At 44.4% G+C, this 21,418-nt stretch overlaps 1 protein-coding gene across 2 annotated transcripts; it reads right to left on the bottom strand.

Moving 5' to 3' along the window:
- Positions 1-339: 339 nt before the first annotated feature.
- LOC134225889 (LIM domain-containing protein jub) lies at positions 340-21,112 on the bottom strand. Of its 2 annotated transcripts, none has more exons than XM_062706322.1 (6): positions 19,133-21,112; positions 18,592-19,069; positions 18,384-18,524; positions 2,136-2,311; positions 1,840-2,068; positions 340-1,778 (listed from the first exon to the last, which is right to left on the bottom strand). In XM_062706322.1, exons 1-6 carry the CDS (start codon positions 20,162-20,164, stop codon positions 1,531-1,533), a joined length of 2,304 nt encoding a protein of 767 aa, XP_062562306.1. In that variant the 5' UTR covers positions 20,165-21,112; the 3' UTR covers positions 340-1,530. The 2 variants fall into 2 exon arrangements, with proteins under 2 accessions (XP_062562306.1, XP_062562313.1); XM_062706329.1 differs by having other exon boundaries at positions 2,142-2,311; positions 19,133-21,111.
- Positions 21,113-21,418: the final 306 nt, after the last annotated feature.

Below are 21,418 nucleotides of genomic sequence, written 5' to 3'. Positions count from 1 at the left end.
CGCTCTACCAACTGCACCAGATACGCTTTGGCACCAATGATTACTTTGTCTCAACATATCAGGTCCCAGCCAAAAATATTTAATGACGATTATTGAAAAGCAATGGTAACTTGTTCGATGGAAATGCTTGCCAGCGTGCTTTGTTCTATAAAGTTTTCGAGGATAGGTATGGCTTCCATTTAGTTGTTGTTGCAATGAATTTCGTTCATATCTCAATTTCGTTCATCTCACTATGAGTCTCCGGGCTTTCTATCAAAAGTTCTTTTTGGAGTAATCCTATAGCCTGTCGGTACCACTTTGTTGTACGAGAAAGGTTAAAAGAAATAAAAAATTGACGCATATTTGTTTCACCAGCTATTTTATATTTTTACTTCAATAACTACAATTGAAAAAGTACGCCCTAGCAAAAAGCATATAATATTTAGCATTACAATAATAATAAGTAATATTCGATAGTATTATAATAGTCATGTGTCATATCAAGTAGTTCTGCCTGCGCTTGAATTACAACGATGGATTAAGGGAAAATGCATCGGAATCCAAAAGTGACCAATCCTTATGAATTATTAATCCACATACCTGTGCGAATCACATTTATATGCATGCTTCTTCGTTAGTATTAAAACCATGAGGCTAACGTGATGATACTATTATGCCCAGGAAGTCAAGTGAAGTTTTCAAAACGAACCAGGAATCGAACGCAGCCTCCTCCAGCATGGCATTGCATTGCGTTTGTAGCCGTGGATCTTTCTGCTAGGTTAAGAGAGGCTTCTATGCATGATGCAAAAAGCAACGATGTTGATGTGGATTCCGACGCGTTTCTCCTTAAGCTGCCAAAAAATAAGGTCTGTTTTATTAAATAGGTAGTTCTCCACCGTTCAATCTAGCCGACAGCCAGCGGGTAGAGTAATGGAATGTTTCGTTTCTTTTTGAGTGAGTATCAAAAATGTCAAGCACAATTCTCAAATTCCAATATATGTATATGTGATGGAACATACAGTTAATAGTTAAATTGTAAGTTGGATGATAACGTCGATTGAATAATGGGAAAGTATACACAGGAATATAACATTTCGTTATTGCTAACGTTCGAACGCTGCACATTCGAACAACAATTGTTTGCTATTTCCATTTTTCACAGGAAAATCGAACGTCATATGACGAAATCTGCTATTTAACTTATTACAAGCCAAATCTAAGAAATCAGCATATTGGATTTGAATGGTAGATTTTTTAAACATTTGTTGCTTTCAATGGAAATGTCAAACGGTTTTGTTCGAAGCTGCATTCTTTAGTAAACAAAAATAAGAGCAAACTAATAACTGGATCTGTTTTGCAAATGCAATCGATCAATGATCTAAGTTTCACCTAGCGGTTTTGGCAGTGTCCTACACACCTAAGCTTCCGCGCAGTTTCTACGATTTATAAATGCGATATCCGTTCGTAACGTACCTACATACTTTTTTTATAAGTTTCCAGCCAGCCGGTTAAAATGTAAGTTTTGTTTAAGAGTATGCATAAGATAGCTATTTAGGCCATGTACTGATACGTGGCACAGACGGGCTCTACAATTCGACCGTGCTGCATATCCTGTAGGGAAATTTTCTGTATGTGACACGATCGGCACATGAGCCGTCCTTCGTACGGATAGCAACGCTTGTCCGGTTCGTCCGTCAACTGCATGCCGCATTCTTCACAGATATAGCAATCTACGTGGAAGTCCTTGTCCATGGCAACCACCCGTACCGTTTCCTCCGTTCCTTCCACTGGGGTGATTCCTATTCGAAAAGATAGTGAAAGTTAACGCTTTGAAGGGGCTGAATAAAGCTATGAACGTACCTTTTCCACAGCTGGCGCACTTTGGCGCAAACATGCTGTGATAATCGTTAACGCAGTAGATTTTGTTATCTACGTCCACCGTGAATGGAACGCCGTCCAAGCACTCGTTGCATACGCAGCATCGGAAGCAACCCGGGTGATAGGATTTGCCCATCGCCTGCAAGATCATCTCCATGATGAGGTGCCCACAGATTGCGCACTTCTCCGCCGTCTGTTGGAAGCCGGAGTACTGGAAGTAAGTAACAAAACCATATTAGGAGACAGGGTGGCAGGTCATTCTACGCAGCAGTCGGTACATTTACCATGTAGTCTTCCTCGCAGTAAACGCGGCCGTGCACGTTGTAGAAGGCCTTCCCGCGGAGGGCACGGCCGCATGAGCAGCAGATGAAGCAGTTGGTGTGGTAGAGGTTGCCCATGGCTTGACAGGCCGCTCCGGCACCGGTCACCTTCTCCTTGCAGGTGTGGCATATGCCTGAAATAGATGGTTATATATGTATATATATATATTTGGATGAATAAGATGGAGCCATTAAGTCGTAGATACAGCCATTAAGTCGTAGATACAATTCCGAAGGATGTAATCATGATCTGTATGGGCAACCTCAATGCTAAGATTGGATCCGACAACTCGAATCATGAGCGCATCGTGGGGCGACATGGTCTCGGAGAAATGTGCGAAAACGAAGAGCGGTTCGCTGAATTCTGTGTCTCCCGTGACCTTGTAAACCGGTCTATGTGCTTCACGGAAATTCAAATCGACCACATCTGCGTCAGCCGAATATGGAAACGGAGCATTCTTGATGTACGAAATAAACGTAGTGCCGATATCGCGTCTGGTCATCACTTCCTCATTGGCGAAATAAGTACGCCCGTGCATTGCGCGAATTCATCGGCAGCAGGAGAGAGTTGGACGACGATTCAACACACGCCGACTGGAAGCTGCCATGGTGAAAAAGGTTCTTCGGGGAAGAACTGGAGACACGTGGTGCAGATATTCCGGAAGGTGGCAGCGTGTAAGACCAATGGATTTCCATCAAGAACGCCTTCATCACCACCAGCGAAAATATCCTGGACGAACTGAGTACTTGATGAAAACAATGGATCATCTATGAGACCTGGAGGAAGATAGATGAGCGACGAGAAAATTGAGCGTTGGCGGACCTCTGGCCGGCATTGTGTTACCGTTCTCAAAGTTCTATGCAAAGTTATCCAAGCTCGGATTTAGGATAAGATCGATGTGAGTCTCCAGCGGCAGCAGGTCGGATTCCGTACCGGAAGATCCTGTGTGAACCACATTGTCACGCTCCGTATAATTCTGGAGCAGATCAACGAATTCTAAGAGTCCCGTTATTTGGTATTCAATGACTACGAAAAAGCTTCCCATCGTCTCAATCACGAGAATATGTGGGCGCCCTGAGACGCACGGGGGTTGCTGAGAAAATCATCGACCTTATCAAGACATATTACGAGGCCTTCTCATGTAGAGTGCTGAAGAACGGGGTCTTGATCGACCCCATCCGGGCATGAGGCAAGGATGTATTCTATCGCCGTTAACTGTTCTTCTTCTTCTTCTTATTGGCATTACATCCCCACACTGGGGCAGAGCCGCCTCGCAGCTTAGTGTTCATTAAGCACTTCCATAGTTATTAACTGCGAGGTTTCTAAGCCTGGTTACCATTTTTGCATTCGTATATCATGAGGCTAACACGATGATACTTTTATGCCCAGGAAAGTCGAGACAATTTCCAATCCGAAAATTGCCTAGACCGGCACCGGGAATCGAACCCTGCCACCCTCAGCATGGTCTTGCTTTGTAGCTGCGCGTCTTACCGCACGGCTAAGGAGGGCCCCAAATAACCAAATAAGCCGTTAACTGTTCCTCATCGTAATCGACGAGATTCTGGTAGATGCGATTGACCGTGAACAAAACCGCGGGCTGCTATGGCAGCCTATAACCATGGAGCACCTGAAAGACTTCGAATTGGCTGATGACGTTGCACTCCTCGCTCAACGGCACTCTGATATGCAGAGTAAGCTCAACGACTTAGCCAAGCGCTCCTCTTCGGCAATTTTAGTCATCAACGTCAACAAAACCACATCGTTGAATGTAAACGACGCGATCCCTTCCAGTTTCACAGTAGCCAGGCAATCAGTGGAGAATGTTAAAAGCTTTCAACGTTTTGGAAGCCAAATGGCGTCAGACGACGGTACCAAGATCGACATAGGCGCATGGATCAAGAAAACAAGGGCTGCCTTTGCGAGTATACGAAATATCTGGAGAAACAGGCAAATGAGTAAACGCACCCAAACAGGATTTTTTTTATTCTAACATGAACTCTGCTTCTATACGCTAGCGAAACATGGTGTGTATCAGTGGAAAACACTTAACGGATGCAGGTGTTTATCAACAGATACCTGCGGTACATAGTTTCGGTCTGGTGGTATCACAACTGGATCTCAAACAACGAACTCTATCGTCGTTGTCACCAGAGACGGGATCGGAAGTGGGGTGAAATATGTTCACAAGTATTAGACAAGAACCCAGCAGGACATCGCAGCAGATGCTCGTAGCGGCGCAGCCTCAATAAAGAAATAAAAGAAGTCGACCGAAATCTAATCTGGTAACAGGTTAAAGCGATAGCTGAACATCGCTCAGGATGGAGATCTTTCAAGTCGGTTTTTTGCATCACTTGGGGTGTACAGGACCCAAAAGTAATAACGTAAGAACGCATCAGAGATGAAACATTGAAATTGCTTCATCGAACGCAATTCAGAAGAAAGAAGTAGGGAGAAGCAAGAAGGAAAAAAGAAGAAGGAGTAAAAGAAGAAAGGATGAAGAAAAACAGATAAAGGGAGAAGGAACAAAGAAGAAGTAATAAGGAATAAAGATGAAGAAAGATAAAAGAAGAAAAGTGAAAGAAGAAAAAAGTAAGGAAGAGTAAAGAAGAAGGAAACATGAAAAATAAAAAAAGAGTAAAGAAGTAAAAAATTAAAAAGAAAGAAGGAAGTAGAAAAAACAAGAAAAAGAAATGAAAATTGATAAAGGATTGTGAAAAAAGCCAGAAGGAGGAAGGAGTAAAGATAAAAGTAAAAAATAAGAATGAACATGGAAGAAAGATGAGATATGTAAGAAAGAAGAAAGAAGAAGCTTGAGCTTGATTGACTGCTCGTAGTTGCTACTCCATTATGACCAGATCAGCTGTTCCTGCACAGAGAACCAACAGATGTTTGCTTGGGACTAGCACACATCTTCAATGTACAAGTACTGCCCGAGCAGCACAAGTCAGACAAAAATGGTTGCAGCAACTTGATTGTGACTGAATACGGTCACATATAAGTTGCAGTAACCTATGTGGAACATGTGTGCTGCTAGGGTGGTGATCTCATTTGATAGGTCATACTGGCGCCTGCCACGTCAGAATGCAAGTCAATGTAGGGAAGGGGGAGGAAATGATGATGCGATCACTCGCCCACTGCAAGCCGAATACACCTATGCACTTGCCACGAGTTCATGCGGAATTTGTTGGAATTTTTGGGTTAGGTTCGAGAGGCAGAGGGGTCCGTCTTGGTCAACGAGCTGCCAATGTGATAGATAGGAGAAAGTAACCGATGGAATTTCTAATTGGATGTAGGGAAACGAGCTTTATAGTTCATTTCCAATTCTAGCAAATTACTGCTAGAATACTCAAGTTGAAGGTATAGGAATAGAAATGGAAACGGTATGGAAGTCCATTTCCAGTTCTAGCGATTGCTAGAACATGAGAAATATAGAGAAAGACACAAAGTAGGAGAATGGAACGGACCTGGGATTGAACCCACGACCTCCTTATGTCATAGACTATTTTTTGGGTAATTTTGTGTCTAATGTACTTATGCCTAACGGGGTATACCCGTCATCCACATAATCTTTTTCGAATAAAATTGGATTAATTTTAAAAATTTATTCAAGATTGCCTAACACTACATGTTAATTTTTGCTTTTTTCGTATACTAAGTATATGTAAAGCACATAACATATAGGCATCTTCGCTGTGGAATGTGGTGGAAGTCAAGCTTTACTAAACAACGCTCATAAGACAGAGCAGCAGCGCATGCTTTGCTGTCTCTTTTATTCGCCTCGGGTATACAGGAGTGCGGTTCATCGATTGTTGATACAGAAAATTTGCAGTTTGTTCTATGATGCCTATCTGTTTTGTGCGTAAAGGCTATATGATCACTCCAAAACCAAATTTTTGATAGAAGGCTCGGGGACCCATAGTGTTATATACAAATCGACTCAGCTCGACGAATTGAGTTGATGTCTGTTTGTGTGTATGTATGTATGTGTGTGTATGTGTGTATGTGTACAACATTTTGTGGACACACTTTTTGGAACTTAGCATTAGCCGAATTACTCGCAACAAGTTCCATTCGAGCCGAAATGTGCCGGGATAAGGATGGGAGCATCTTGACGGACGAACGTGTGATGATCGAAAGGTGGAAGCAGCACTACGAGGAACATCTGAATGGCGCTGAGAGTACAGGCAATGAAAGTCAAGGCAGCGGAGGAGATGACTACGTCAGTTCAGCGGACGATGGAAGCCAACCAGCCCCCACCTTGAGGGAAGTTAAGGATGCCATTCAACAGCTAAAGACCAATAAAGCAGCTGGTAAGGATGGTATCGGAGCTGAGCTCATCAAGATGGGCCCGGAAAAGCTGGCCACTTGCCTGCACATACTGATAATCAGAATCTGGGAAACCGAACAGCTACCGGAGGAGTGGAAGGAAGGGGTTATATGCCCCATCTACAAGAAAGGCGACAAACTGGAGTGTGAGAACTTTCGAGCGATCACCATCCTTAATGCCGCCTACAAAGTGATATCCCAGATCATCTTCCGTCGTCTGTCACCATTAGTGAACGAGTTCGTGGGAAGTTATCAAGCCGGCTTCGTTGACGGCCGCTCGACAACGGACCAGATCTTTACTGTACGGCAAATCCTTCAAAAATGCCGTGAATACCAGGTCCCAACGCACCATCTGTTCGTTGATTTCAAGGCGGCATACGACAGTATAGACCGCGTAGAGCTATGGAAAATTATGGACGAGAACAGCTTCCTGCGAAGCTTACCAGACTGATCAAAGCAACGGTGGATGGTGTGCAAAACTGTGTGAAGATTTCGGGCGAACACTCCAGTTCGTTCGAATCGCGCCGGGGACTAAGACAAGGTGATGGACTTTCGTGCCTGTTGTTCAACATTGCGCTAGAAGGTGTCATGCGGAGAGCCGGGTGTAACAGCCGGGGTACGATTTTCAACAGATCCAGTCAATTTATTTGCTTCGCGGATGACATGGACATTGTCGGCCGAACATTTGCAAAGGTGGCAGAACTGTACACCCGCCTGAAACGTGAAGCAACAAAAGTTGGACTGGTGGTGAATGCGTCAAAGACAAAGTACATGCTTGTGGGCGGAACCGAGCGCGACAGGGCTCGCCTGGGAAGCAGTGTTACGATAGACGGGGATACCTTCGAGGTGGTCGAGGAATTCGTTTACCTCGGATCCTTGCTAACGGCTGACAACAACGTTAGTCGTGAAATACGAAGGCGCATCATCTGTGGAAGTCGGGCCTACTACGGGCTCCAGAAGAAACTGCGGTCGAAAAAGATTCGCCACCGCACCAAATGTGTCATGTACAAGACGTTAATAAGACCGGTAGTCCTCTACGGACATGAAACATGGACAATGCTCGAGGAGGACTTGCAAGCACTCAGGTATTCGAGAGACGGGTGCTTAGGACCATCTTTGGCGGTGTGCAAGAAGACGGTGTGTGGCGGCGAAGAATGAACCATGAGCTCGCCCAGCTCTACGGCGAACCCAGTATCCAGAAGGTAGCTAAAGCCGGAAGGGTACGATGGGCAGGACATGTTGCAAGAATGCCGGACAGCAACCCTGCAAAGATGGTGTTCGCTTCCGATCCAGCAGGTACGAGACGGCGTGGAGCGCAGCGAGCGAGATGGGCAGACCAGGTGCAGAACGACTTGGCGAGCGTGGGGCGTATCCGAGGATGGAGAGATGCGGCCTCGAACCGTGCATTGTGGCGTCAAATTGTTGATTCAGTGTTATCTGTTTAGATGTAGACTAAATAAATGAAATGAAAGTTCCATTCGACTGAGAATCCTGTCCCATTATTTGCTATTGAAAATTGACCAGATTGGACTATGGGATCAGAAGTTATGGCCAAAATACTATTTTCTAAGCGCAAAACACGCTAAAAAGCACTCACTCATATTTTAGTATTTTTTTTGCACGAGAAAGGCACCAACACCGCTAGGTGGATTGATAAAGTTTTTTTTAATCTTTCGTTTATTTGGAAGGCTCATTTGCCGTGAAGCGTTACGGATCCGAAATCAAGTTTAACAATACATTTCTCGATTCTTATATATAGTGTTAGTTTTAGGGAACCGAAAGACTCGTGGTTTAGTCGAGGTTAGGGAATACAATAATACAGTAGGAAAGGAAAGGATTTTAAGGTGCTTAAGAAATTACGATGCTGATGTTCACAAAGTTGACATTCCTCGCATTTTTACATCTGTATCTATATGTTAATTCTGTTTGTATAGTTTTATGAAAAAATGTAATCTTCTTCTTCTTCTTCTTCTATATACATAAAAATGAATTTCTGTCGGTCTGAACCTTATAGACTCCGAAACTATCGAACCGATCGGCGTGAAAATGTGTATGCAGAGGTTTTTTGGGCCGGGGAAGGTTCTTAAGATGGTTCGAGACCTCTCCCTCGTTTGAAAAGGGGGGCTCCCATACAAATGGAACATAAATTTCTGCATAACTCAAGAACTAAGCAGATAATAAATCAATTTTAGGAGAAACGAAGTTCGTCGGGTCTGCAAGTGCTGAATAAATGTTGCACTACATATTCCAACATTTATCCAAGCCTTTTTCTCCTAGTCACAAATCGGCATAAAATTGCATCGTTTCTGGTCCAAATTTCGGTCACTTCATTTAGATTTTCTTCCTTTTTCCGACAGGTTAGCGAACGTGTAGTATTCCCTAAGCTTGTTGACCATGAATTTTTACATTTGCGGGGTAGATAGCGAAACGTTTGGTCAAATTATTTATCTCGATGCCTTTCTTGCGGAGCCATGTATCCAAAACGCGAATTTCAATAGAGAACATCCATAAATTTCGTAATGATTTGGGGGAGGGGGGGGCAGAGGGGGCTACTCGAAGTGTAACAATCCATACAAATCTTTTAAGTGATTCATAGAAAAAGTGTGACATAGGGGGAGGGGGGTGAAAATGGGCAATTTTTACGTTACTTAATTAATGGATATCACTTTCAATTTGCCATATCACTTTCAATTTGCGATACATCGGAAACAACAAATTTACAGCAAACAAAAAAAAACTCTGATTTTAAACTTAACATATGAATACATCGAATACAGGATAACACAAACCAATACCTTCATGAGCTTTTGAGTAGTAACACTTTGGAAGTGGATAACTTATTTTCGATACAGTCCTTCCTTATATATATAGTAGAGTGGGGCGCAGTTGTATATAAAAACGCAAATTTCATTCAATTAAGCGATATCAAGGATTGGGACCCCAATCAAATGTGCAAAGAGATGTGTGCGCCGGTCTGAAAATCGGCGGCGGCGGCGTTTTGTCAGAATTTTGGTTGGCGGCGGTGTGAATCGGCGTAGAGATTTTTTACGATCATTTCTTGAAGATTTTTTTCTGCAATTTTTTAAAATGTTTTCAAGACTTCAACGGAAGAATTCTTTGGAAATTCCAAAGAAGCATTTTAGTATTTCTAAGGAAAATTGTTTCAAGTTTCTACAGGAAAATGTTCGAAAAACCACGGAAAGTTTCTGTTGAGTATTCTTTGAAATTTACACAGAAAATTCTTCGCGGGAGATTGCTCAAAATAAGGACATCAACATAAAAATTGAATTTCAACGGCAAATTGTTCGAAATTTTTATAGGAAATTTATTGGAATTTGCATATATATATTTTTAAAATTTTTGTGTGGAAAGTTCTTCGGAATTTCCACGGTAAATTTTTGCGAAGTTTTACCCAAAGTTATTCAGAATTTAAAGTAAATTAAAAAAAAATACTACGGGAAACCGTTCGGTATTTCAACGAAAAAAATAAGATTCTTGAAGGAATTTCTTTGAATTGTCCATACATTTTTTTCGGAAATTCAATGGAAAATTATTAAAAAAGAGTAAGGGTCGTTTGTCCGAAAATCATACGTTAAAATGAAAATTATCAAGCCGAATTGTATTTGACCGAAATGAACGTTTGGGCAAAACGGTTAAACAACGGAAAACAGTTTGACGAAAAATCGCATTTGGCCAAAGCGAAAAAAGGCCGAATTGTTAATTAGGCCGAAAAAGCACTTTTCTCTACCACATCGTTTAGTTGAAACGGTCGATTGGCCGAAAATTACGTTCGGCCGAAATAATTGTTTGATAGAAAGGGCCGTTTTGTCGAAAATGTCATTTGATCCAACGGTCAAATGTTGATTACTGAACGGGTAATATGTTCAAAATTATCCACTCGTTTGGCCAAATAACATTTTCGGCAAAATGGCATTTTTGACAAACGACCATTTCGGCTTTTTGACCAAAAGGTTTTAGCGGCCAAATGGCCATTTCAACTAAATAAAATTGTCGATCAGATCATATACCTTTCGGCCTTGTGTCTATCGGCCAGATGGCCCAATCTGTCGTTTGGCCGAGAGTTAAAAATAACAGGTTGGACCAAAAGTCATCTAGCCAAATTCGATTAGGCCGAATTAAACTTTTGTCCGAAACGGTATTAGGTGAAAATGCTTTGACCGAAAATAACGTTTGGCGGAAAGCGACAAAGAGCCGAAAGGTCCATACTTCCATCTCTTAAATGGGAAGTGTCCACTGACCTATTCGGGAGCAATCATTATCCGATTTCGGTCACTGTACACGCTTCGCCCCCTGACATCACACGGAGGCCAAGATGGCGCTACGATGCCGCCGACTGGGAGGCATATGTCCAGCACCTTCGACGCAAATTTGAACGAAACACACCCACAACATTTCCCGACTTCACCAAAGCCGTTCTCGATGCCGCCGTTGCCTGCATACCACAAACTAGCACTCGACCAGGACGAAAGGCACTCCGTTGGTGGTCGGATGACACGCGCCGTGTGGTTAAGGCGAGGAGGAAGGCTCTCCGAGCGCTCCGGAGACTTCCCGCTGATCATCCTAACAAGGCAACTGCCCTACAGGACTATCAAGAAAAACACTATGAATGTAGGTCTGTGATTCTTGAAGCAAAGAGAAAACAGTGGGAGGATTTTCTCGACTCGGTCAACCCCGGCCAATCTGCGGCCGAACTCTGGGGAAAAGTGAACGCACTAAGCGGTAAGCGAAGATCTTCCCCCATCCATCTCGATACACCGGATCGTACCATCACCGATCCCCCGGAGGTGGCCAATGCCCTCGGGGAATATTTTGCTGGTCTAGTCTCCGTCGACGACTATCCAGCTCACTTTCAGCGGACTGTTGCCAGCAGATCTTCTTCTCTCTCGAACTTTCGAGTCCCTCAGGATTCACAAAATTCCGCTTTTAATTCTCCGTTTTCCGCCCCTGAACTGTCGTTCGCCCTTTCAAAGAGTAACGGAAAATCATCAGGTCCCGATGGGATTGGTTATCCCATGATCAAAAACCTCCCTCCCTGCGCCAAAATCCGCTTTCTGGAGTTGATCAACGAAGCATGGTCTGATCAAACCTTTCCGGACGAGTGGCGGAAAAGCCTCGTTGTACCTATCCCCAAGAACAACATTTCCTCCCGAGATGTCACCAAGTACCGGCCTATTTCACTAACATCTTGTGTCTCCAAGGTCGTGGAGAGGTTAGTGAATCGTCGTCTGAGGGACAAATTAGAAGCCGATGGAAGGTTCGGCTTCCGCCAACACGCGTTTCGCCCGGGATACGGCACGGGAACATACTTCGCATACCTGGGAGATGTACTACAGAACGCCTACAATGACGGCAAGCACGCGGATCTAGTTTCCTTGGATATCTCCAAGGCCTTCAACAGGACTTGGACCCCCTACGTCCTCCAGCAGTTAAAAGAGTGGGGATTTTCCGGCAACATCCTTGCTTTTGTCCGGAATTTTCTCACAGGGCGCTCTTTTCAAGTTTTGATTGGTAATCAAAGCTCGAGGACCTTTCCGGAGGAAACAGGAGTTCCACAGGGATCCGTTCTAGCCGTCACGTTGTTCCTCGTGGCTATGAACGGGGTGTTTCGTTCCCTCCCCGCCAACATATATATCTACGTATATGCAGACGACATTCTGCTGGTTGACGTTGGCGACACGCCCGGTCGCACACGGATCAAGGCACAATCCGCGGCTAGTGCCGTCCTTCGTTGGGCTAACTCGGTAGGTTTTACTATGACAGCCAGCAAATGTGTGAGAGGACACTTCTGCAGATGGAGACATCAACTGTCCGGACCGAGCCTTAAGCTGGATGACCAGCGCATCCCCAACAAAAAAATTGTGAAAGTTCTCGGAGTCTCCATTGACAGGAGCCTCTCGTTCCTCCCGCACTTCCGCGAAATCAAAGTAAATTGTCGGACCAGAGTCAACCTGGTTCAGACCTTGTCTAAGCCTCATCGAATCAACAACAGGAGGCTCCGGTTAAAGATCGGGGAGGCTATCATTGATAGCCGCCTATTCTACGGCCTGGAACTGACCTGTATCGCCCACCGCAACCTCGTCGAAACTCTGTCACCGACTTTCAATTCCTACGTTCGTGCTGCCTCAGGACTGTTACCCTCAACACCAGCCGAGTCTGCCTGTGCCGAGGCAGGCATCTTGCCTTTTCGCCACCGTGCGCTGGCGGCCATCTGCCGCAAAGCCGCCTCTTTCGCCGCAGCCACCACCGGAGAATATAGGATCCCTCTCCTCACTGAAGGGGACCGGATTCTGCGCACGATGGCCGGCGTCGGTCTCCCCCCAGTGGCGCGAGTCCACTGGCATGGAGCGAGGAGCTGGCACTCCTCAACAGCCACTATAAATAGCTCCATAGCTAGCAACTTCCGCATGGGTGACAATTCACTGGCTCTTAGAAGGTCGGTGGCCGAGCTCCTTAACAGAGATTTTCCCAACCACGAACACAGGTTTACGGATGGGTCGGTTTCGGGCCGTGGAGTCGGCATCGGGGTCACTGGGACCGGCTTCACTGTATCAAAAAGCCTCCCAGATATGTGCACCATTTTTTCGGCCGAAGCAGCCGCGGCTTTCATCGCCGCCACCTATCCATCCAGGAAACCCATCCTCGTCCTGTCTGACTCTGCCAGCGTCATTTCCGCACTCCAGAGCGACGAGCCTAAGCACCCCTGGATCCAAAGCATCCTAGCGAACATGCTCCCGAACACGATCTTCGCTTGGATTCCGGGGCACTGCGGAGTGCCTGGAAACATCAGGGCAGATCTCCTTACCGGAGTCATATCAGGGCCAGCGTTTTAGGTCATCCGTCCCGTTGGGTGACGTAAAAACCTGGATAAGGAAAACCGTACGAGAAAACTGGGAAAGTTCCTGGTTTGCCACAACTTCCGGATACCTTCGGAAAATTAAGGGGACCACATTGGCATGGACAGACCTATCCAACCTCAAAGAACAGCAAATCATCTCCCGGCTACGAACCGGACACACACGGCTCTCGCATAACGGCTTTTCATACAACCTGCGACGTCTGTGATGTTCACAACTCCGTCGAACACTATGTCTGTCGATGCCCCAAATATCAGGCTCTCAGGGATACCTACGGGATACCTGTTAGCATTAGGGATGCACTATCCGACGACGCTGCAAGCACCGCCGCCCTCATATCTTTCTTAAAAGATGGGGGCCTATACAAACTAATTTAACGGCTCCACTGGTCCCATCCCGAGTTCAATCTTGGGAGCAAATTTCCACAACTCGAGGCTTTCGGGCATTCCTTGGTTATTCCAAGGCTATAAGTCCCCACCCCTCCAGTGACCGGTCAGTCCGGGAACCCAAACCCGGGTTCTAAGTCCCTCGCAACATTAACCTCCGATTTAAACAAGCAATGCAAGAACGAATATGCTGCTTTCAACAATTTCAGTGCTCTGAGGCTGTTATCCAGCGTTCTGATGTTGTTTGATTTATTTTCCGACGTTCTGTATACTTGTTACTATGGTCGGATATATTGGAATTTTCGGAATTTAATTTCCGTTCTGAATTTGGAAGACCAGAGGGAATAAGAGGCTTGACCGCGACAATTGGGGTAAGTCTTCTGCCACAAGCCGTTTCAATTATCTCCGGAGAGCAGCGCACTCAACGTCACCTGGACATCATTACTACCTAGGATTATCCGGACTTTCCCGTAGTCGGATGTTTAAACCTTATCATTTGTTATGTTACTCCATAGTTTCCTTTTCGTCGTCGATTTTTAGTCATTAACCATTCAAATTTTTAAGTGTTAGTATTAAGTTTAAAAATGTTCATATATTAAGTCTATTTGTATTAAAATTGGTCAATGGAAGGTCCCACGGTTGGACCTGAGGGTGGCAATCCTGCCCCCTCCCCCTACCAAGTGCCCCTGGCCTTGGTATTCTCGACGAGTGAAGAACTTAAAAATTTAAAAATTCACATAAATAAAGGAAAAAAAAATCATTTAGCCGAAATGGTCGTTTGGCCAAAAAAGTCATTTGATCGACTATATCACTTGGCCGAAAATGCCGTTTGGTAGAAATGGTCGGTCAGCTGAACGACTTTTTTTTTGGAAAAATGATCAATTCAGCCGAACGACAATTGTCAAATGAACAGATTGCTAAATGGGAGGAACTTAGCCCTTCCTAGGGAAAAATTAGTCCCCAAGTATTTGAAAGGTGAGTGGAACACAAATAAACGCCGTAGCGTGTTAGAGGAACCAACATCAGAACAGTAGTTACATGACTACATTTTGCTGAATTAGCTTGGAAGAGTGTTCAAATAGTGTATTCTCTGCGTCGCGTAATAAATGAAATAGTTTGATGGACATGACATCAAAAATTTTGTACGCTTGATATGAACAACAACTGAGTGCCACCAAAATATTAATCAAAGCAAACGTGATACTTTGCCAGCAATCAAAGACAGTGGAGTGACAGTTTTCCAGCAGACTTCCGCTTGCCTAGTAGCATGATAATCCTCACAGATCCCATCAGCATCTGAGAAGAATTCTCATTGGAATCTCTAAAGAATACCTTTCAGAATAATCGAAGTATTCCACCCGGAATCCGGAAGAATTCACACTGGATCCTTTCGGTATCGTTGAGGATTACCCTTGGGAATCTGTGGGGGATACCCTTCATAATCCATGGAGGATTTGCTTCAGAATCTCTCGTTAATTTGCTTAGGAATTCCTCCGGAGTCGTTCGAAGATTTGTTTCAAAATCGTTCGAAGATTGGCATAAACATACCTGGATGATCCCCTTTGGAAGCGCTGGAGAATTCTTTAAGGAATCTCTGGAGGATTGACACGGATTCCCTCGACGATTTGCTTCGGAATCACTCGACAGATTGCTTCGGAATCTATCGACGATTTGCTTTTACATCACTGGAACATTGCCTACGAAATCCCTGAACATTCACGAAGGAATTCCTGGAGGATTTCTGACGGAATCTCTGGAACATTCCCGTTGGAACTCCAGGAATATTCTCGTCGGAATTCCTGGTGGATTCAATTCGGAATCTCTAAAAGATTCTCATTGGAATCCCTGAAACATTTCCGTCGGATTCACTGGAACATTCTCGTTCAAATTCCTGGAATATTCCAGGAAGTCGATATTTCTAAAGGATGAAGAATATTCATAAGATTCTCATTTAAATCCCTGGAACATTCCTGTCGGAATCCCTGGTAGATTGCATTCAAAAACTCTGGAGGTTCCCTTCGATATGCTTGGAACATTCCCGTCGGAATCGCTAAACGATCACTGGGGAAATGTTGCATTTTTTTCATTTGAGATAGATAGAATGTTTATGATATCTGTAAACATTTTCCCTGCCTACCGGTGGGAACTTGACGGCGACCCGTCACATATTATCCTTTCAGTGTGCGGGACAAAGCCGCGCGCTACTACACTTAGCAGCATAGCCATACGCTATCAATTCAGTGGCGTACCCAGAAAACTGGTCTAGGGGGGGTTTTCTGAACATTTTTTTTCTTACAAAAAAAATTTCTTCTAAAAATTTCTTCTCTTGGGGGGGGGGGGGGTTTATGTAAAAAACCCCCCTCGTGGCTACGCCACTGTATTAATTTGAGTCGTTGTAGCAATCTTCGACTAGTAAACAAACATCCTCCGATACTATGGGCTACAGCAGAAAGCACATGCTTGAGAAAAAATAATATGGATGAGTGTGATTGATCCGCAATTGCCTTAGGTGATTGGATCGTCTTCATCACATTACCACTAAGATAGCTTAATGAGGTGATAAAATGTTCGAGAATTTTTGAAAAGAAGCTCAATCTAGAGAAATAGATGAAGGGGTTATAGCCCCCCCTAGGCAACGGGGCTAGCTACGCCAATGCGGAAAAATCTTCGGAAATTCCAATAAATTATCGAAATTTTACCGGAACATCCTGCAGACTTCTTCAATTTTGAATCGGCGTGGAAAATTATAGACCACCGGCGTGATAAATTTGAAACAGCGGCGCGCCGATGCAAAAATGCCGGTGGCAGCGGTGTGCCAAAAACTGTCGGCGGCGGCGGCGTGGCGCGACGGCGCACATCTCTATGTGCAAAATATGAGTTCGATTGGTTGCGTCCTCGCTTTCCGCATCGAGCATCAAATTTGTATGGAGATTAGTATGGGAAAACGTACTTTTTTACATTTTTGTTCTTAGCGGCTTCAAAAGCCGATCACGTGACTCAATACGTTAGCATTAAGTCTGAAAAATGTCGTAAGACTTTGCCGAAGTACCTACGTACCTACTGGAAGGTCTACAAAAAATGCTACAGTATCCCCCGCTTACCCGGACCTCACTTAATTCGGAATTTTCCGGATTAAATTTCCGGATTAAACACCCATTTAAACACACTATGCTGTCTGTTTTCAAGTTTAAGCTGTGATTTTGTTTTGGTTTGTTTGTATGGATTTGACAGTCGGATTAACGAGAGAAACCTCGATAGTCCAGCCATACATTTGTCGGATCAGCGGGGGTATACTGTATTACGTTTCAAAAATGGATTGTTCAAACTAGGGATCCTATACTCAGAGATATGCGAAAGCGGCCAATCGAGCATTGAGAGCTGTCAGAATCTGATCCAAATAAACATTGTTATTGTTGTAGATTCAGAGGTATTGCGATTGAAAAAGATTTTATGCAAAGTTTTGTCGCCCAATATTTTTTTTACATGGTTGGTATTCTTCAATTTCCCGGTTAACCTGATTTTTCACAGCCTTTTAAATACCACCCGAATTTTCTTTGATTTTTTGTGAATTTTTTCATGGGGTTAACTCATAGTTTCATCAACGCTAAAGGTCGTAATAAAAGATATTTTAGTTACTAGATAAAGATTGTCGCTGTCGTCGCTGTCCGGAACATCTTTTGCTGGCGAGGATAGGGGAGCTAATTGTCAAAGAAGGAAAATCCATACGATTTGACAGGTATGTACCACACATGTTTCGGACAGCAGAACAAAGGGAACCGAAGCGACAATCTTTATCTAGTAACTAAAATATCTTATGTCGTAATCAACTAAAACCCACCCGTGTAAAAAAAGAACCGGGTGTAAACAATTTGTTTTATTTACATTGGCAAGTAGAAACAGTCTAGTTTACGCATTGTATTTTATTTTGTATTGTATTTGCTTTTATTTTAGTAATAATATTTTAGTACGAACTCCAACATTTTGCACCGCTGGAAGCGTTTGTTTACGAAAGTAATAGCGTTGCTAAATCGTCTGAAAAAGTATTTGCCCATCTCTTGATAGAGGATTCCTAGTGCAAACGATATGCGAGAAATCAATGTTTCTGCCAGCACTACCGGAGAACCTATGGTTGTCAGAGGGCAAAACCCATCTTCCTTCTTGTCGGAATTTTTATTTTGTCGAAAATGATTCCGAACAACTCCCATGACCTACAAAACCCTCTAAAATCAATAATTTTGAAACTTCACACAGTTATATGATTGGTCCGCACGTAGCTCGGCAGTGCTGGCAGAATAAACGATTTTTTTTTGCATATGGATTGAACAACCAAGCGGCATCCTTTGGGTTATACTTACCACTTGGTTTACGATGATCTGAAACCTCTAGAGGTAAAAATGTAAAAAAAAAGTTTTCCCATGCTAGTTTCCATACAAACTTCAAACGCGATGCGGAAAGCGAGAAAGCAACCAATCGGGCCCAAATTCTGCACAGTTGTTTGGGACCCAGAATGGCTTCGAAAAACCATTGATTTGAAAAAAATTACCATGACGCCCCACTCTAATATATAGTCACAGTTTGACAACTTTACTACGCGGGTGAATTGGTAACCAGTACTCACCGAAATACTCTCCCTGCTCTTCGTTCTTCTCCATCTCTTCCTCCAGCTGCCGGGTTAGTTCCTCAATTTTTCGCTCCGCTTCGGTTGGCCCAGTAGGGCGTGGAGGTGTTACGTTGTACGGCAGGAGGTTTTTCGTAAGACCTAGATCATCGCAACAGTTTCAGTTTAAGGTCTCTGTAAGGCACTTTGAATCTCACGGGCTACTTACGCTTGCCGGAACCACTGCCGGTGCTAAGCTGCGATGGCGTTGGCGAAACCGCTGACGGCGCGCGGTTTTGCGATGATACCGGTGGCAATCCGGAGAAGGAATTTTGCGCACTGTTCGGTTTGCTACCGGAGCCAGAACCCGCCGAAGCCTGTGTCGCATGGGGATTTGGTGAGGGTCTACTGGTGATGGGCCCTCCGCCGCCTCCTCCTGGTGGTGTTGTTGCGCTTCCAGTGGAAGTGGGGGCGGTAGTTGTCGGGGCTTTAGCAGCGTACTGTAGGGACGATTGGCTGGAAATGGAGTATTGCTGTTGGTGTTGGTACTTGCTTCCGCCGGTCATGCACACGTAGTCCGATCCGTTGATGTCTTCGACGAAGGATTTGTTCAGTGAACTGGAGCCCGATATGGAGCTGCTGCGGGATGGGGAATTGGTTTTGGTGGTCTGATGTGGGAACCTGATGGCGTCAGCTGATTTTGGGGGCTGCGGCGTAGATTGATGGGCATTAAATGAGGGTCTGAAATAGGTTATGCGATTGGGACTTACTAGCGATGGAGCTGAAGAGTGCTTGGGTGACTTTTGGTATTCGTTGGGTATAGCTGCAGAGAGTGGAACACCGGTGGCTTGATGCTTGACATTTGGCAAGTGTACGGGCTGCGGTTGTTGGGCAATTTTAAGTGAAACGTTGCTACTGCTTGGGGAATGGTGGTACGGTCCTTGAGGCGGTACTTGGCCTGCGGTGACGTACCTGGAGTTCGCATTAGGGTTGGCAGTTGTTGTTTCGTAAATGGGGAGTTCCTGGGGATGATACTGTGAATTGTGAGGGACCTGTGGACTGCTCGTATCATTTCGATGGTAATAGATTTGTGCAGAAGCCTTGGTGGCTTGAGGTTGAGCTTGTTGACCGGATGCCGTTTGTAGATTTTCATAGATGGGTGGTTGTTCATGAAGTTCTGGTGGCTGAGGAGTGTGAGCGTAGCGACCAGCACTACCGTTGGATGGAAGATGAGACATTCCGGTTCCAACCGGGACTTGAGGCTGAGCTTTAACATTGTTGGATTCGAATTTTCTCTCGTACATGAGAGCGTCTATGTGTTGTGGTTGAGCAGGAGGATAGTAGTCTATGTTCTCGTATACGGTTTGATAGCGAGGGTCGTAGTATTGCGGTGGTTGCTGCAGTTGTCCACTCGCCCGCGGACTGCCACCCCCGGAGTGATGGGAAGAACCTCCGAGCGAATGGGTGGGGCTATTGCTAACTCTGTAGTAGCCAACATGCGCAATATCTCCTGGTTTTCGACCAGCTGTCGCAGCTAGCATTTGACCTTGATAAATACGCGGATCGTTCATTATCACAACATTTCCAGGTGCAATAGCTGTTGACACTGGTACATAATGGCTCTCCATCTGCATATGACCAATATTTTGGCCACCTCTCGACATTCCTTCCAACATCATTGTCTGCTGGGGGTGAGCCATTCTGGGCTGTCCCGAACCAGAGCCATCCCCTTCCAGCCTCATCTGGTGCATTCGCGCTATCAACGCTGCATCTGATGACTGTGTATGAATGTGATTGGACATTATTGCGAATAAGGTGTTGTTGTTCTCTATGAAAATCGATACTAATATAGCCTCTCTTCGTTCCGCTAATGTTGTCTTTTGTTGTTTTTCGGAATACTGATAAATCGACTATCACAAAGGCTCTCAAGTGCAGTAGATAGCAGGCTCGCTATCTACCCGGGATAAATTCAAACTCTGGATCCACCTTGCTTTATATAATAAAAATTAACAATAATTGTATAAATTGGAAAAATACATCGTCTGTATTCTCCAAAATAATTCCTTCACTGGACTTTGATGCTTTCACTGTTTTTGCACTACCCATACACACTCCACTACGTCCGAAAAACACCTTCTCAGTGTTGATGCATGACGACACCATTCACAGCGATGAAGCACCCATCATCGTTCGGAACGGACGAAAAGGTATGGCCAACTACGAGAGCGGAAGATGAGGGCTATTTTGTTTTCCCTTGACCTCTCTCACGCGTCCGTTTCTTTCCTGATGTCTGGTGCCTTTTTCGTACTATCACCACTACCATACATGCATGAATAAGTCGAGCCTACGATACGATGATACACAGAGCATGTCATACGGTTGCTCCCAACACCGGAGAAGACACCTTCTTCGGACCCTACGTTGCCGCCGTCCCGCTCAGCGCCGTTCGACTCATACAGGGTCTTGAATGATGTGCCTTTTCTTCGTAATATGTGAATGAATCAGCCTTTGTTGGGCTCGCTGGCAGAGTTTAGAAATGCACCAAATATCACACCAATCGAACTGTATTCCTGCCACCAACTATCGTCCGGTATTCTACCGGGCTGCACCAATCCACTGCATCGAGTTTGAGTAAGATTTTGTGTGAATATTTGGCAAAATAATTGACAATATTTTTTCGCGATGGGTGGAGATACCTCAACTTTTGGATGGGAATCCGTTTCAGATGTTGGGAGCAACACGACGGGAGGCATATATGCTGGAAGTGTTGAAGTGGTGTGTCTGTATGTATTGTGGGTATAATAGTCTGCATGAATGAAGTACGAGAAGTACTTTTGAAATGCCGATTTGACAGAAGGAATTGGTAACTCGTTTCCTACAAGGTAGAAGAATTCGATGTTATGAATGTCTTGAGACATATGCATGCAGTAGCCAGTTAATATGAATCAAAATTACTATCTACAGTAGGAGATACTCTTGTAGTTTTCTCTATATTAGAGCATTTGTTTAAAAATCACTAATAGTTATCTAAGTATCACAAATGTAGACAGTAAATT

The sequence above is a fragment of the Armigeres subalbatus genome, chromosome 1, assembly GCF_024139115.2.
Source record: "Armigeres subalbatus isolate Guangzhou_Male chromosome 1, GZ_Asu_2, whole genome shotgun sequence".
NCBI classification, from domain to species: domain Eukaryota; kingdom Metazoa; phylum Arthropoda; class Insecta; order Diptera; family Culicidae; genus Armigeres; species Armigeres subalbatus.
This window is presented reverse-complemented; position numbering and strand designations above follow the sequence as displayed.